At 42.8% G+C, this 19,198-nt stretch overlaps 1 protein-coding gene across 1 annotated transcript; it reads right to left on the bottom strand.

Annotated features, from left to right (window-relative positions):
* Positions 1 to 1,038: 1,038 nt before the first annotated feature.
* LOC119726314 lies at positions 1,039 to 18,141 on the bottom strand. The gene is made up of 17 exons (XM_038197970.1): positions 17,580 to 18,141; positions 13,944 to 14,273; positions 13,526 to 13,798; positions 13,092 to 13,226; positions 12,558 to 12,815; positions 11,237 to 11,349; positions 10,581 to 10,797; positions 10,042 to 10,161; positions 9,608 to 9,741; positions 8,117 to 8,263; positions 7,375 to 7,741; positions 6,241 to 6,443; positions 5,036 to 5,188; positions 3,812 to 3,936; positions 2,779 to 3,062; positions 2,469 to 2,535; positions 1,039 to 2,346 (listed from the first exon to the last, which is right to left on the bottom strand). The coding sequence occupies exons 1-17, from the start codon at positions 18,139 to 18,141 to the stop codon at positions 1,827 to 1,829; spliced, it is 4,008 nt and encodes a 1,335-aa protein (XP_038053898.1). The 3' UTR covers positions 1,039 to 1,826.
* Positions 18,142 to 19,198: the final 1,057 nt, after the last annotated feature.

Below are 19,198 nucleotides of genomic sequence, written 5' to 3'. Positions count from 1 at the left end.
GACTACCAGATTGTACGCAGGCCTGCGCATCTTACTCTTCTTCGAGATTTTTATTCTTGATGTGTTTATTAGGCACCGTTACAAATTGTGCAAAACTTATAGAAAGGTATAATACATCTCTGTGTAATTTTTTTTTTTGCGGAATAAAAATAAAAGTTAGACACTATTCAAAGTTTGCTCTTATAAACATAATAAGATACATCCATTTTAATTGATATTAAATTATATACACGAATATATATAACCATGAGAACATTGCTCACATAGTGTTCAATAATGGATACAATTTCCAGTTTCAGTGCTAAAATACAAACATTAATAATTTCTGTGTAAATGTTTATCAATTAAAAAACACACCCGCACTATAACCCTTTGCATATTTAAACAATTACTATTTAAAACAAAATTAAATATAAGATTCGTTGTTCTTTGTTCGATCTATTTAAAACTGAACGAACAGCTGAAATACCTCAACAACGTTATTATACAGTTTGCTCCCTTGAATAAAAATAATAAACGTTGAATAAAGTAACAAAGGTTTCGAAAACATTCAGTTCATTTAGAAACATGGCCATAATGTACGAACATGGCCGTATATACACCAGTGAAACGCCGTTATAATGAACACCGCTGTAACGAACATTTGGCTATTACGAACATCCCCTCCGGCTCCCACTGAATAATAAATTCTTTTATAACGCACAATCACTATAGCGAACGACCGCTATAATGAATCTTTTTATGGACCACATTGTGTTCGTCATAACGGCTTTCTACAGGTACAGGGTTAGACAAAATAAAGGAAACCCAAATGGCAGGACCAATTTTTTAATGAAGTTCTGCATATTGTTCTTGCAAAATCTAGGATACTAAGCCCAAATAATAAGCTTTCTTTTAGTATAAGAATTATTCAAATCAATCATGTACATTTCATGGTACGGAATTAATTAAATAGCGATGTATGTAAATTGTTTTTGTTTTGCTGAAAACACTTAACTTTTTTGTGATCCGTAGACAGGACTATAAATGGCGTTTGTGTTACTCACCCAGTAAAAATATTCTGCTTCATTCAACTATCACAGTGAATTCTGATGCGTGCTATAATTTTCATCCAAAAATCTGCAGCGTCCGCCAAGTTTGCTGTAGTCTATGGAACATTTTGCAAAACAAAGGTCTATGATACGCGAGCAGATTCGGCGATTATTTATGCAAAACGAGACTGCGTCTTGACCTCGAGATTCTTACCATTCAGCGGGCGCCTTCTATATCGGGTCTTCGGTAACCCGTTGTTGTATTACACAACTTGACATCCAATTTGACCAATCAACGGCTTAGTCCACATTTCTGATCAAAATGACGTCACAGTTTGTAAAAGTCGACTCACATTGGCTGACGTGTGGGGCCACATACCATTTGCATGTTAGGATATATCAGACGTTCGACCGTGGCTCTGCACACATGAATGTCTGATCCGCAGACTATAATTATTTTCAGCTGCAATTCAGCTGGAAAAAAAAGCACCCCAACGGTTTTTGATTTTCGAGGACAAAAGGTCTTGCGCGATTATAACGTGAAAAGTTGAAAAACAATGTCAAGGTATTTTGTGTGCGTGTTTATATTCTACTTTTTTCCAACCATTATCATTTTCATTGTGAACGCGTTATTGAGCCAAAAAAAGTCGCATTCCAGTCAGATGAAAGTCTCCTTTAAGCTGACAAATCCTAACGCAATTCCTAGATGAATTATGTGCTATACATGACACCTCGTTCCGAAAAGTGGCGCCTGACTTGATTTAACGTAATACTTTTATAAGAACATTTCTGAAGTTATTGCATTAAGCTTGATCGTGCGCGATATATCTCTGTTGGTGGCTTTGGCACGCTTCGAGGATCAAAGTGGGGTTGGATCATAGGTGCCCTGCTTGAACGGGCACCCTCCGAGGATGAATGCTGAGCGGTCTCGCTCTGAAGGGTAAAGCTGAAGAAACTCCTCCACTGCTTCCTCACTTCAGCCCTTCTGACACCGTAAAACATGAAGATGAAATAGCCCTGCAGCGTGTTCAGCAGACAGAAGACTAGCTGAACGGGGAATGATATTGCTTGGACGAGATTCAGGTAGCCGATGGACCACGTTAGCCCCATCAGGGTCATTACAGTCAGGGCGTTCTGCAAACGCTGCTTGTGCAGCTTCCGTTTGGACATATCGTCCCTGTTCCTACGGAGGTCGTTGTTGGATGTCTTGATGAACTGCCGCATTACCAGCGAAAAGACGACAATGTTGAAGAGAAGGATGAGGCCGATTGGAGCTAGGAGACCAGCTATCAGTGGAATCTGCTGCAAAAAGCAACTGTAAAAACAAACACCAAACACCATGAAAGCATGCATGGTTTACATATAATATTGACAGAGAAAAAAATGTAATGGTATAAAGATAAAATTTAATCTAATAACGAATTGGAAGTAGCTTACAAGTCCGTTCCAACGTAATTCTGCCTGGTAGCCCCAGCTGTGATTGCCACAATAAACACAGGAATACCTGAAAAACCAAAAAAGAGAAAAATGATGTTTTCTTTAATCACTAAGAAAGCTCTATCAAGGACAATTTTAGTAATCTGTGGGGGGGGGGGGGGATGGGCTAAGCATCCTTACTCGCAGCTGAGAAGCTGAATCGCGAAGACGCGGCTACAACGTGGTCGAGCCGAAGGCATGTAAAGCCCGTGGACCTATATACTACATTTCCCAAGTCAGATTTTCAAAAAAGAGTGAAACTGTTACGTACCCCAAGCAGCCAGTGATGCTTTGAGCATGAATTTCGGCACATACACATTGACCACTCTAACAAACATTAGATACATGTTGAGGCCCTCCACGCCCATCCAACAGAGCGACGTCAGTGTGAAGTAATGCAGGAAGCCGGCCAGGACGCAGCACGGCAACACATCCAACTCGGCAACGCCTCGCTCTGAATCCAGAGCCGTGGCAACCACAAAGGTGATGTACAGACACAGCAAAGAGGCGCACAGACTCAGCAGAATCTTGTTGGCAAGACCGCTTCGAAGTTGTCTACATATTAAATAAATAGCGATACAGAAAAATATTTCTTCACAGACATAACAGCTATTCTTTTAAAGGCATAGAGGATAATTTGCATTTAAAGTAACATACCGAATTATTATCAAAACGTTTACTGGGATTAAAAGATGGTACTAAACACCCCGTGAAATTAGTCCATCTGGCTTGCTGGCATTTAGAAGAAAACAAGAATTGTAGGTAATTTCCAACGATCAGTCAATTTACTGATTTTATTGGAAATAAAGAGTGCTATCGACGAAATCGTGTTTTGGATCAAAAGGTTGTGCATGCTTTTTCACTTTTGTTTTGTCAAAAAGTATAATATCCACTTAGCTGAAACAAGTTAGGTTATGAACGTTCGTCTTTTGATTTTGAGTGGTGTTCTTATTGAAAACGAACAAAACGCATGAAAAGCAAACGATCCTATATGTTTCTTAAAGTGTTAAACTCCAACATCACACTGACATTTCCGTAAACAGACTGAAGAAATGTTTGGATACTGGCCACTTTGTTTGCAAGCTTTAGTTGCAAACTGGTTAGTATTTAAAAAAAAAAATAATACATCTATATGAGCAAGGCATAAAACGCAACCAGCTTCGACTCCATGGGCGCGTACATGCGCGTTCCTTCACGAACAGTGGGAGATATAAATTTCACAATTCCAGTGGTTAAATCATGGAAGAACCCACATGCCGTGGCAAGATCGTACCCCTGGAAACGAGGTTTAACGCAACACAAACCTGTAACTGAGGTAGGTCACCATTATGATAAGCAGTCCCAGAATTGACATCCCGCATCCAACCAGACTCAACAACTTCAGGATGAACTCCTGAGTCTCGGTCAAAGGTGACTCTGAGTAGATGTCCTGTCAGCAAAATGTAATGAGGACTTCCAATGATCAAAACCACAATCTAGAGTAATCTTTTTAAATTCGTGTCCGTGTCTCTTCTATGCGTTTTTGTGCCTTCCTTAATTTCAAGTCTCTTCCGATGTTGTGACCCAAATCCCTCTTGATTACGGACCCTTGTAGTCCCTGATCTCGTAAAGTTCTTTTTAAATTTGCAATATTTTCCCAGCTGCTTTACAAACAGCAGAGCTTTCAAACAGGGCTACCCTGTGAAAATACCGGGTAAGCAAAAAAAGCAGAACCCAAACTCCCACAAATATATTTCATATTTCAAAAGAAAATGTGCCACCAAAAATAATAAGGACTGGAAAGCCAATTCATATGCTACTTTTAGATGAAAAAACCTGAAATTACTCAATCCGTTTAAAGAATATAACCATTAAAACGCAATGGCCCTTAAACCTATTTCGTCCAGAAAAAACCCCCAATTTATTGTGTATTCTGACTGTTTGGAACAACAAAGAAAACGACACAGAATACGTGTTTCAACAACTGTCATATTATATTTATTAACAACCCTGGTTAGGCAAACAGTATGATTTATAAAATTCATTTTTTTTTTTAAAGATTATGGGCCTTCAAAAGGACTTTGTTGAATATTTTAACTTAATAAAGCTGAGGTTTTGTCGCTGGTGATGTTAGAAGACAATTGTGACAACGATTCTTAAAATCGCATTTTTGGACAAAAGAGGTTTCAGGGTTATTGTGTTTAAATGGTCATATTCCTTGCACAGATTGCGTAATTCCAGTAATTTGTTCATCTAAAAGCAGCTTATGAAATTGGCTTTCCAGCCATTATTATTTTTTGTGATACGTATTTTTTAAATATGAAATATACTTTTAGGGGTTTGGGTTCCGCTTTTTTTTACCCAACCTATATGACTATACAATAAAAAATAATAAAATATCAGAAACCTAATAGAATTATGAATCAATATAAGACAGAACAATTAACTGGAGCACTGGTTGAACCTACTAATCAAGAATCACGAGTGACGAAGAAGAAAATGTAACATAATAGAAAATGAAATCAAAGAAATAATATCCATTTCCCTACCGTCAGAGCTGCAAAGTTTGTCAAATGGTCACACTGACAAGCGAGATACTGATCTGTGACGTAATTTTCTCGTAAACGACAGCCTTCACTCGACCATTTTTCCTCATCGGCGTTCCAGAAAACACATCGCGTGTTGTTACTGAACGAGGCATTCTGGCGAGAGTCAAACAATTCAAATTAACAGAAAATCGTGTTGTATTGAAACAATAAGCCATCGTTCACCAAACGTGCACAAAAATTGACGACAAACAAATTCACCAAGTATATATGCGGTTGGAGTATTTTCAAAGTTATTATTGTATGGAGGGTTGTCGGCACAAGGTACACAATCAGTTAAAGTGGAGTGTCATGGCCTAGCGGTTAAAACCCTTTCATGCCCACATTGTTTATTGACTTGGCTCTCCCCAGGACCAACTTGTTTGCTCAGTCATGCGGAAATCACTAGAGCGTGAACAAAATGAGCAAGAGTCAAAAACTCACTTTTTTTCAACCCAGATTTTCACTGCCAAGGAGTGATTAAAATCATAGGTGTTGTGTGTAATGTTTGTTTCTTGAACCTTACTCTTTCATGTGATGTAAACATGAAGTCCATACGTGCAAATTTAAGAAAGTTATGCCTTTTTGTTCATCTGGTCCCAATTATCAAACTGCAAGCCATTTCACCACATGACCAAATGGCACTCCATACCTCAAATTGTGCGTGGATACTTCTGAAGCACTTTTCTCTCTTTTTTTGTAATAGTAACACTATGAATAAACCACACCAATAAAAAGATCCGAAAACACTCTTTCAGCTGGTATATAGTTGATGTATGGGCGGCCAAACATATCAACATGCCGCCTTTCTGAAAAGTAGTGAATATGTCTGTGTTGATGGTGCTTTGTGTGTGGTTTCCTGGTCGACTAAAGTCGCCCATGGGAATCAGCAGGGGGGTAGTTCTTGTCGACAAAAGTCGCCCATGGTATTAAGTGCATGGCAACAGTGGCATTAAAAGCAACAAGTGGCGTGGGTTCGAGCCCGCCGGGTGGACACTTGTGCCCTTAAGCAAGGTACTTATCATTTATTGCTTCGTTAAGCGCCACTTAAGAGAAGGGGTTTGCCGCGGTGTTTCTGGCCTCCTGTTTAAACTTCCACGCGGAGTATTTAGGAGAAGAACCAAGAACCAAGAACCAGAAAGCACATGGCTAAATGATGACAAACTCACATCAAGTTTGCTGAGTAGTATCGTTACAGGTTCATTCAGGTTTGTGATTGGTTGGCTTCCCACGGTGGCCGACATGACACGCGTGTTGATGGTCCGATTGAATCGTTCCTCTCCCTTGTTAAAGTCTGCCAGAGACAGCGACTGGAAGAGACTTCCCTTCCTGAAGACGGAAAAACTCACGCGCACACCGCCACTATCATCACCTGGAAAATAGAAAAGAGGTCGTCATATCTGCGGGAACAAGTCGAGAGTTTATACCTCAGGTTCTTTTCAGAACCATTCTCTTAGTTGAGAAATTATTCCCACATGGTGTGTCCGCAAACCTTTCATTATTTAGTATCTCCACCCATGCAAAGCCTCAAATCTTACTTAAGTCGAGTCATGTACCTCCTTTGTTGACCAGAACTATGCTGGCTTGTGCTGGTCTTAGATGTGAACAGGCTATCAAACAATTCGCGAAAAGGTGCCAAGAGCTGTGGTCAATTGGATTGCACCCGATATTTAGGGGTTGATTGAGACTTGTACGTCGGCATGATGGACATGAACAAAGCATGGAGGAAGGTCAACCATGCCAAATCTGCGCTCATAGCCAACGGTTACAAAACATGGATGTTCAAAACTCCAAATCCAAAGAAAAAGAATCTAAGAACGGTGACGGTTAACCGAGGAAAGTAAACATCGTCCTTCCGTACATCGAAAGGGTTTCGGAAAAGCTGACCAACATATTCCGCGACCACGGTGTCAACACCTACCACAAGCCGGCTAATACTATCAGGTATTTTCTTTGTTTACACATTTAACTGCCGCGAGGTAGGGATACATACATTTGGGAGACCAGAAGATCTCTGGGGACCAGATTGAAGGAGCATGCAAGATCAAAATCCCCCTCACAGCTGTGGGGGAACATTTACTTCACCAGAAACATAACATCACTTGGGACAATGTACAAGTCATAGCACGAGAGGAACGCTTCTGGAACAGAAAGATCAGGGAGGACATAGAGATCAAGACCCAGAACCCAACACCCAACAGGGACGCAGGGTATGACCTGCCCGCCATCTATTATTTGTAGCTCAAAGTATTTTTTTTAAAAAATAATTACAAACCATACAAGCAACTTGAAACTTAGCCTACGTCTTGCCAGAATGTTGACTTCAGGAGGCAGCATGAGTATGGCGTGGGGCATCTCCGAGACACCACCTTGGTATCCTAGACTGATATCCTCCGAGTCCATTATCGTCAAGCTGGACTCTTCAAAAGGATACTCGGTGGAATTCAAGCTGGTGAAGCTCAGACCTCGCAGGAGGGTGGCCTCGGGCACCGTGCGGACCTCGACCCCGACGTTCGGACTAATTTCGCGGAAATCTGGAACCGTCTGAAGTTGTTGCTCCAAACTTCGGGCGATTCGAGTCGGAGCGTGGGTTTTCATCTGAACCTCCCGCAAGAGTTCGTCATCAATGTCGATGAGATTGCTCGCAGTCTGAACTACAGAGATCGTTACCTAGAAAATCCAAAAGATTTTCAGAAGATCAACCGGTATCGCAATAAAATCAAATTCTCATATCTCGAAAATAACGACAAGCATCTTATAATCAGAATAAACGTGTCATAACACGCAAATGAGATTGAACACACACTTCTAAAAAGGCTGTGCCTACGAACAGTGGCGTTCTCACGATAGGGGTGAAGGGGGGAGGGAAGCGGGGGGGGGGGGGCTGGATGTGATGTTACAGTGGCGGGGGGGGGGGAAGGGGCGCAATAATGTTTGCGTCTGTGTTGAAAGGTACACATGTTATTTTCACCGGTCACCCGGCCTCCGAAAAATTAAAAAAGGAGGGGGGTGGGTGCCTAAACAAATTTCGAGCAGTAACGTTACCTGCGTATTCGAGACATTGACACTGGCGATATTTTCCACGATGGTAGCAGTTGAGTCAACTCCTCCTTCACCCAGCATTGTAGCATTATCAGTCAGAGACACAACTCGAGACGCCACCACCATCACATTCTCCTCAGTGACAGGCACCTATACCACAAAATGTATTCACGCATGATCTATTTGAATTCAGAGATGCATTGGGATTTGGAAGCCACTTAGAAAACTTCAGGTAGATGGGTCTGTTACGGGAGTCAGGTGAAGGCCTTTTTATCTCTGTGACCTGTGCCGGGTTCAAATCCTACGCGAGCTGACTCCGTCACTGTGGCTTTTCCATGGAATAGAGGTAGGAGGGAAAGCCTTTTTTTCTGAGGAAAGTAAGGGTTTCCCCCCACCTTAAAAACGGAACATTTCGCATTTCTTTGTCGTCTTCTCCCTGTATGTTTCTCCGGGCATCCGAGCTTCAGAGATTGTGCACTTGCAAACATTTCCTTGGTTTCATTAGCAGAACAAAAATAAATAATTCAAGACAAAGGGTGACTTTGTAATTATGGAGATGATACAAAATTCTGAAACTTTCCTGAATGTAGGAATAAAAAAAAAACCCGCGAGGGCACTAAGTGGACGTAATGCACGATCGGCTTTTTTTGTCTGATAGGTAGAAAAATCTGTGGGGATATATAGGGTGTTTCAATAAAAAGGAAACCCAACTTTGAAAAACCAGTATGGACAGACTAAATGTTTACTGGCTATAAAACTGGTAGCATCTGAAAGCGTAATCTCTATGCTTTTCAATGATACCTTGATTACATTTCCAGGGTCATGCATTACTGGGCATCATTTTCTTGAAAACTGGATGCGAAATTGCAGTTGGTTCACTTTCATGTCAAACACAATAGGCATGGTGTGCATGAGAATAAGTATTCAAGAAGAATTACCACGGGTGCATAAAGAAGAAACCAAAAACAAGTCGGGTTGGTTTCAAAACTGGATTTTATTGTTTGTCATCAATTCTCGTTTGGATCAAGCCACGTTCAAAACAATCTGCCATTTTCCCGAGGATTGACATTCAAGCCATTTCACAGACCTTTCCGTAACAATAAGCCCACTGTGCCAAGTAGGTTTTTTTTATGAAAGTGAACCAACTGCATTTTTGCATTCAGTTTTCAAGACAATGATGCTCAGTGATGCATGACTCAGAAAACCTAAACACAGTTTCATTAAAAAGCACAGAGATTATGCTTTCAGATGATACCAGTTTTAAAGCCAGTAAACATATCGTCTGTCCATACTCATTCTTTGAAGTTGGGTTTCCTTTTTTTTTAAACACCCTGTATCATAATCATCTAGTTGGATCTATTGTCAAACTCATAACCTCTAAAATTATCTAAACAAAATGTAGAATGACAAACATCTGCATGTTCTACATATTTGAGAGCAGCTACTAAAGAATTGTAAGCATGAATCGATGAAAGATCCACAAATAATCGTTACCTCGCTGAGTAGGGCTAATTTTTCATCGATTGTCAGATTACGACCACACATCAACTCAGGTTGGTTCTCCGGGAACCAGTAGGCCACTGAAAAACCGTCCCCGAGACAAACAGCTCTAGCAATAATCTGGCCACCTGTCGAATCAATCAAAATCAATTACAAAGACACCATTGATTTTGTTTTTATGCAACACTGGGTAAAAAGTCATCAACTTTACGGGGTCTACCAGATGTTCCCCAATACCTATGTTCCCAAAAATCCTTAGGGTTAGGGTAAGGGTGAGGGGTTTAGGGCTAGATGGTTAAGGTAAGGGTTAGGGTTTTAGGGTTAGATGGTTAGGGTAAGGATTAAATTATGGTTACGGTTAGGGTTAGGAAACATAGTTATCGGGGAACATATGTATTTGGGAACATAGGTATGCGATCAAACTTTACCGTTGATGGTATAATCAGGACAGAGACGACCAGGGCTGGATTCTGAGTAGAAACCGAGAGATCCAGCTGGGAAAGTGATCGGTCCATAAATGGACGGCCAGGTGGACTCAACACAGCTCCCTGCAAACCAAATATACATCAGGTGGTAAAACTTAATCAGGAAACTTATCAAATATTGACGGGACTCTATATACAGTCAAGCTGGTACATATAGTGCTTAATTCCACACCTTTTATGTCTGTGGGCAGGGTTTTAATCCTGCCCTAGCCGACATTTGGATTTGGCCTGCATAATAATGTACTTTTTTCCTCACGTCTAAAATGAGCTTCGGTGCAAAAGGTGCATTTGAGGAATTCTTAGTTTCAGCATGATTATATGAATAAAAAAATAAGTAAAGCAATCCCTAGATCTCTGAGAATCAAATCGATTACCGTATAGTTTGCTGCCACCAAAGTCTAAGCTGCAGAATTGGCGTACTCTTCTACAAAACGGTATGATAATTAGCACAACAGGCTTTGCATTTTGATGGCGATTCTTACCACTGCTCTGGATAGAGATGGAGGAAAGCTCCAAGAAACCATCTGAAGATGCCGCGAGCTCCTGGAGAGTTCCATGGATCGATTGCACCCTCTCGCGATCAGAGGTCATATCGGCCTGCTCTATCAGGATCTCTGTGGTTGCAAGCACACTGCCGCTACTCAGCTCCTTTGTGAAAACACTCGCGGGAATCCCTCTAGACAGCAAACCTCCCGTGAGCTAATTAGTTCAGGGCAGATTGGACCAGACAGGTTGGTTATCAAACGATGATTTTTGATCAACTCTACAATGATTCGTATTAAAAGGCGTTTTTTTTTAGGTCAGGGGGTCAGGTCTTGTCATCGGGTGTCACCCAGCTATGCATTATGTCCTATGATGCCTGTTGATAACTGCATCACAAACAAGAAGCTATAACTGCATTACTCTTGTAAACGTAACATCTATAGAGGCATATAGGCTCCTTATCTCCACTTGTTATTATTTTGTGGGCGTGGTTCATGACGTCACCCTTAAAGCATTGAACCTTCCTGATCACAAAATTTATAAGTGGGAACAAAACTTTTAAAGTGGCGGGGAGCCCGATTTTGAAAGAATATACCTAAAGCAACGACTGAACAGAACAGTTAGGGTTTGAACTTACAGTAAATGGTTAACTTACAAATGATGTAATTTGGGCAGAAGTATTTTGGAATTCCTCTGAGTTTTTGTTCTTGAGGCTGTCGACAAACGTCAGAGTTGGATATCTTGTATGTGCGGTAAAGGATGAGACACCTGCGAAATTTTTATGGGAATCACAATCAGCAGAAAAAGGGTAAATTAGAACTAAGTGAAACCAAAGAAAAACAAAACATAGGCCTACCAAATTATGCAGATTGTCATCAAGACAACTTTGATGTTGCATAAAGTACCAAGTAATCTAAGTTTTGTCCTTTGTGTATCTATATGACTGACCGCGTGTCACTTGTGACTAAAAGACTGGTTTTAGACTGGTGAAAAGAACCGGGCGGTGTTATCGTATAGGATCTCACCGTACGCCAATGAATGGGCTCAATCTGACCCATGGTGTAGACGTAACGGTCGTTTTCATCGTCGCTTTACCCCAAAATGTGCCCCCAAATAAAACCACGCCCTCTTTGCACGGCATACGTGTTGGTTTGTTATGTCGCTTACTAGTTTTGTTAGTCCAATAACCTTAACGTGGGGCCCTACACTATATACAACTCCAATTCATTTACTATCTACAGCGCGTCCCAAAATACCCCCAACATTTTTGGCGAGGCTCTAGCGTCGCCGCGGAAACACTTACCAACATTATTTTTATAACATTTTAAAGCTTGGAATCTAAACTTTATCCCTGGTAAGTATTGGTTTCATTTTCAAATGGGTTTTGAAAATATCTGTGTTCAAACAAAGGCATGTAAAAACAAACGCAAAAGATTTCAAGGAAAAATCAATCATGCGCTTTTTTTTCTAGCGTGGAAATGTTTTATGTTCATGCTATGACGATCTCGTTGCCTTTTACTTTCTGTGTTTCCTTTTGTTGTCGAGGCACGTAGACTACACCTTAAATAAATTTACACTATTGCTGATCGTTTCAAGTTCAATGTGTGTTTAATATAAATCAACTGGTTGTTTTTTTGTTACTGCATCAGCTTGTTGACTCGAGTTTGCATCTGATGTACCGCATCATCGATTTTCCTTGAAATCGGTTGAGTTTGTTTTCGAAAAGCCTTATTTGAACACAAACAATTTCAAAACTCTATAAGTAACAAACCAATACTCGCCAGGGATAAAGTTAAAATCCCAAGCTTTTAAATTGTATAAAAACAAAAACGGTATATATTTCCGCGCCGACGCTATAGAGCCTTGCAAAAAAGTTGGTATTTTGGGACGCATGAAAATACCACATGAGTAACCACTCTGAATAAAATGAATAGAATTGTGTTCCTCTGAGAATGGTCTTAGTAGGCTTCTTTTACCTAGAATAAGAACCAGAGAAGAGTTTGTCTGCAATGTAACTCCTTGGAAACCACGTCCCTGGCACCAGTAGTATCCTCGATCGGTCAAACTGACTCCAGCGAGTGTAAGGAACGAGACCCCCGCTGTACCGGGCAGCATCTCCCCATTTTTGTACCAAGCGAAACTTGCCACGTTCTCAAAGCCACATTCAAGGGTGACCGTTTGGTACTTTCGAACTGTCACTCTTGGGGTGGGATGCACGGTGACTGCAGGCGCTCCTGATGTAAAGAATATAAAAAGGCTAACTGGTCTTCACTTATTCACGAATTCAGATGGAGGATTAACAAATTTTAAGTTGTGTAAAAAATTAACAAATCTTCAGAACGTTTCAAATTAAATCAAAATAAGGGAAAACAAACATATGGCCATGGTTATGACCGTTGTCAAACAAATGAACAATAATCGTGCCAAAAGTCAGTGAGACAACGGATTATCTAGCAAGTATTAACCGTAACAAGAATTTTAGACCAAGGATAGTAAAATATATGTCTTGCCTTGAGGTACCACTCTGATGCCACAGTTGACTCCTGTAAAGTCCTCTGTACACACACACTCATAGCTGCCACTTCCTACGGATGAGGTGCACTGGCCTTGATTCAAGCAAGGTCCACTCTCACATAGATCAAGAGCTGGAGGAAAAATAATCCGTTAGTACAGGGTGAGTAAAACAAAAGAAAACCCACATGGCAGGACCGTTTTTAATGAAGTTCTACACGTATCACTTTCAAAATCTAGGATATAAAAGCCCAATTAATAAGCTTTTTTTAGTATAAAAATCATTTCAAACACTCATGTACTTTTCAACTTTTCAATTCCATGCGACGTTAAATCGGTTCTGCGTCAAAAAAATTATAGGCATGTTATAGTTTTATCAAGAGATTTATCGTCAGATAATGCCATCACATACTTTTATCATACGTCAACTTACGAGTGCAAATTCTGCCATCGCCATGGTAACCTTGTGTCTCTGAGCACATGCAACGGTAGGCGCCAGGCTCATTGATGCATGTAGCGTTGCTATGACAATCGTACAATGCTTCATCCTGGCACTCATCGATATCCATACAGAAAAATTTACTGGATTCAGGCTGTCCGGTGAGTGTGTATCCATCTTGACAATGGCATCGGAACGAGCCGTGAGTGTTCGTACAATAAGCCATTGCTGGGCACACCGACTCAGAACTCTGACATTCATCCACATCTGTAAGAGCAACTTATGCAATTAATTTAATAACCTAAAACGGCACATCAAAAGAGCAAGCTACGGAACTATATAACTGAGACACAGAAAATATTTCGTATGGCAGGAAAACAGATTCGTGCGCTAAAGCTCTCCCTAAACTCACCTTCGGTGCCGCTGCCAATTCCACTATCGCCAGATGCGCTTCCGCTTCCACTACCACCGTCCAAATCTCCAGATGCAATTCCACTACCGCCATCCAAATCTCCAGATGCACTTCCACTTCCACTTCCACCGTCCAAATCTCCAGATGCACTTCCACTTCCACTACCATCGTCCAAATCTCCAGATATGCTTCCACTTCCACTACCACCGTCCAAATTCCCAGATGCAATTCCACTACCGCCGTCCAAATCTCCAGATGCACTTCCACTTCCACTTCCACTGTCCAAATCTCCTGATGCGCTTCCACTTCCACTACCACCGTCCAAATCTCCAGATGTGCTTCCACTTCCACTACCACCGTCCAAATCTCCAGATGCGCTTCCACTTCCACTACCACCGTCCAAATCTCCTGATGCGGTTCCACTTCCACTACCACCGTCCAAATCTCCTGATGCGCTTCCACTTCCACTACCACCGTCCAAATCTCCTGATGCGCTTCCACTTCCACTACCACCGTCCAAATCTCCTGACACGCTTCCACTTCCACTACCACCGTCCAAATCTCCAGATATGCTTCCACTTCCACTACCACCGTCCAAATCTCCTGACACGCTTCCACTTCCACTACCACCGTCCAAATCTCCAGATGTGCTTCCACTTCCACTACCACCGTCCAAATCTCCAGATGCGCTTCCACTTCCACTTCCACCGTCCAAATCTCCAGATGTGCTTCCACTTCCACTACCACCGTCCAAATCTCCTGATGCGCTTCCACTTCCACTACCACCGTCCAAATCTCCAGATGTGCTTCCACTTCCACTACCACCGTCCAAATCTCCTGATGCGCTTCCACTTCCACTACCACCGTCCAAATCTCCAGATATGCTTCCACTTCCACTACCACCGTCCAAATCTCCTGACACGCTTCCACTTCCACTACCACCGTCCAAATCTCCTGATGAGCTTCCACTTCCACTACCACCGTCCAAATCTCCTGACACGCTTCCACTTCCACTACCACCGTCCAAATCTCCAGATGTGCTTCCACTTCCACTACCACCGTCCAAATCTCCAGATATGCTTCCACTTCCACTACCACCGTCCAAATCTCCTGACACGCTTACACTTCCACTACCACCGTCAAAATCTCCAGATGTGCTTCCACTTCCACTACCACCGTCCAAATCTCCAGATATGCTTCCACTTCCACTACCACCGTCCAAATCTCCTGACACGCTTCCACTTCCACTACCACCGTCCAAATCTCCTGACACGCTTCCACTTCCACTACCACCGGCCAAATCTCCAGATGTGCTTCCACTTCCACTACCACCGTCCAAATCTCCAGATATGCTTCCACTTCCACTACCACCGTCCAAATCTCCTGACACGCTTCCACTTCCACTACCACCGTCCAAATCTCCAGATGCACTTCCACTTCCACTACCACCGTCCAAATCTCCAGATGTGTTTCCACTTCCACTACCACCGTCCAAATCTCCAGATGTGCTTCCACTTCCACTACCACCGTCCAAATCTCCAGATGCGCTTCCACTTCCACTACCACCGTCCAAATCTCCTGATGCGGTTCCACTTCCACTACCACCGTCCAAATCTCCTGATGCGCTTCCACTTCCACTACCACCGTCCAAATCTCCTGATGCGCTTCCACTACCGCCGTCCAAATCTCCTGACACGCTTCCACTTCCACTACCACCGTCCAAATCTCCAGATATGCTTCCACTTCCACTACCACCGTCCAAATCTCCTGACACGCTTCCACTTCCACTACCACCGTCCAAATCTCCAGATGTGCTTCCACTTCCACTACCACCGTCCAAATCTCCAGATGCGCTTCCACTTCCACTTCCACCGTCCAAATCTCCAGATGTGCTTCCACTTCCACTACCACCGTCCAAATCTCCTGATGCGCTTCCACTTCCACTACCACCGTCCAAATCTCCAGATGTGCTTCCACTTCCACTACCACCGTCCAAATCTCCTGATGCGCTTCCACTTCCACTACCACCGTCCAAATCTCCAGATATGCTTCCACTTCCACTACCACCGTCCAAATCTCCTGACACGCTTCCACTTCCACTACCACCGTCCAAATCTCCTGATGAGCTTCCACTTCCACTACCACCGTCCAAATCTCCTGACACGCTTCCACTTCCACTACCACCGTCCAAATCTCCAGATGTGCTTCCACTTCCACTACCACCGTCCAAATCTCCAGATATGCTTCCACTTCCACTACCACCGTCCAAATCTCCTGACACGCTTACACTTCCACTACCACCGTCCAAATCTCCAGATGTGCTTCCACTTCCACTACCACCGTCCAAATCTCCAGATATGCTTCCACTTCCACTACCACCGTCCAAATCTCCTGACACGCTTCCACTTCCACTACCACCGTCCAAATCTCCTGACACGCTTCCACTTCCACTACCACCGTCCAAATCTCCAGATGTGCTTCCACTTCCACTACCACCGTCCAAATCTCCAGATATGCTTCCACTTCCACTACCACCGTCCAAATCTCCTGACACGCTTCCACTTCCACTACCACCGTCCAAATCTCCAGATGCGCTTCCACTTCCACTTCCACCGTCCAAATCTCCAGATGTGCTTCCACTTCCACTACCACCGTCCAAATCTCCTGATGCGCTTCCACTTCCACTACCACCGTCCAAATCTCCAGATGTGCTTCCACTTCCACTACCACCGTCCAAATCTCCTGATGCGCTTCCACTTCCACTACCACCGTCCAAATCTCCAGATATGCTTCCACTTCCACTACCACCGTCCAAATCTCCTGACACGCTTCCACTTCCACTACCACCGTCCAAATCTCCTGATGAGCTTCCACTTCCACTACCACCGTCCAAATCTCCTGACACGCTTCCACTTCCACTACCACCGTCCAAATCTCCAGATGTGCTTCCACTTCCACTACCACCGTCCAAATCTCCAGATATGCTTCCACTTCCACTACCACCGTCCAAATCTCCTGACACGCTTACACTTCCACTACCACCGTCCAAATCTCCAGATGTGCTTCCACTTCCACTACCACCGTCCAAATCTCCAGATATGCTTCCACTTCCACTACCACCGTCCAAATCTCCTGACACGCTTCCACTTCCACTACCACCGTCCAAATCTCCTGACACGCTTCCACTTCCACTACCACCGTCCAAATCTCCAGATGTGCTTCCACTTCCACTACCACCGTCCAAATCTCCAGATATGCTTCCACTTCCACTACCACCGTCCAAATCTCCTGACACGCTTCCACTTCCACTACCACCGTCCAAATCTCCAGATGCGCTTCCACTTCCACTACCACCGTCCAAATCTCCAGATGCACTTCCACTTCCACTACCACCGTCCAAATCTCCAGATGTGTTTCCACTTCCACTACCACCGTCCAAATCTCCTGATGCGGTTCCACTTCCACTACCACCGTCCAAATCTCCAGATATGCTTCCACTTCCACTACCACCGTCCAAATCTCCAGATGTGCTTCCACTTCCACTACCACTACCACCGTCCAAATCTCCTGATGCGCTTCCACTTCCACTACCACCGTCCAAATCTCCAGATGTGCTTCCACTTCCACTTCCACTACCACTCATGTCTCCAGACGTGCTTCCACTTCCACCACCTCTGTAATCTGCAGATGCTTTTCCATTTCCACTTAAATCTCCAGATGCGTTTCCACTTCCACTACAACTTAAGTCTCCAGATGTGCTTTCACTTCCACTACCATTTAAGCCTCCAGGTGCACTTCCACTACCTCCTAAGTCTCCAGATGGGTTTCCATTTCCACTACCACTTAAGTCTCCAGATGCGCTTCCACTTCTAACACCATCGTCCAAATCTCCAGATGAGCTTCCTTTTCCACTGTCACTGTCCAAATCTCCAGATGCGCTTCCATTTCCACTACCACTTAAGTCTCCAGATGCGCTTTCACTTCTAACACCATCGTCCACATCTCCAGATGCGCTTCCACTGGCACTGCCATTGTCCACATCTCCTGAGGCGTTGCCACTCCAAGTGGCACTGTCATTTCCGCTGGCACTGCCACTTTCTACATTACCAGAGGCACTGGTATAAGTATCAATGGGGGGATCGGTTGTGAATCCACGAACATGTGACAGTTGAGATGTCACCATGACAACGATGAACATAACCGAACAGGGCCTTTGCCTCCATGACTGTTGAGTGGAATTAGAAACATTCGATGATACATGATTAATCAACTTTGCTACTCAACATTGCTCAACAAAATGTGATTGACAAAAGGGTAAACCTATAAATTTAGGTTCGATTTCTTTCATGTCCCTGCTGAACCTGATCTCTACAATGGCATCCAAGAGTGATTATGAATGGCAAACTACCCACCCAACAAATAAAAACAAATGTTTGAAGTCATTTTCATTGATATTTGATTGTTAATAACAAAGCACCACTACAGGAAAAATGCCACACTTTTGTACATTTAGGGCGTCCTTTTTATTTCTTTGGTTCTCATTTCCGACCAAAACCTATTTCGAGCTCCCAATCCAAGGAAAAAAAACACTTTTTTTTTTATTGCCGCCGACGTATCTGGAACCCCATTAACAAATGAAAAAAACACAGAAATAACAAATGAAAAAAAAAAATGAATACCAAATTAAGGCTATCTTGCTATGTGTTATTGGAAAAGCTATTAAAAATTAACGTATTTTTTTCTTTCGCGAAGTACGGCGTATAGCAACCGGTGAAATCACACTGAAAAGGAAAGGATGTTGCCTCTCATTATTATAGGTGTGTACAATATACCTTTACTGGTATGTTATGGCTGCCACTAAAGCCAACACATTGCCCGATAGTGATCTGCTTGGTGCAGATATAATGTCAAAGTCAACTACATCTTGTTGAAATATGGTTTTATTATTTAATTCAGTATATAAACTCGTGATAAACTCAAAAAGACGAAAATAGAGGCAATACGCACTTGGCATCATTTCCTTTAGCCATCTAACCTATACGGTTGCAAATGCAATTTGTTTTTCTTCAGATTTTTTTCGCCCGACCGACCGACCCTACTTCAGAGGCAAACAAAAATACGAGAACCATAGAATATAAAGGGGTGCCCTTATAGAATGGCATACAAAACGTCAGGGCTGTATGTGTATGCATGCGAGTAGGATGTGCTGTGAAATTATAACCTTGTCAAAGCGCATGCGCACATATAAGTTAGAT

The sequence above is a fragment of the Patiria miniata genome, unplaced genomic scaffold (assembly GCF_015706575.1).
Source record: "Patiria miniata isolate m_02_andy unplaced genomic scaffold, ASM1570657v1 HiC_scaffold_2, whole genome shotgun sequence".
In the NCBI taxonomy this organism is placed as follows: domain Eukaryota; kingdom Metazoa; phylum Echinodermata; class Asteroidea; order Valvatida; family Asterinidae; genus Patiria; species Patiria miniata.
Note: the sequence above shows the minus strand (reverse complement) of the source record. Positions and strands in the feature narration are given on the sequence as shown.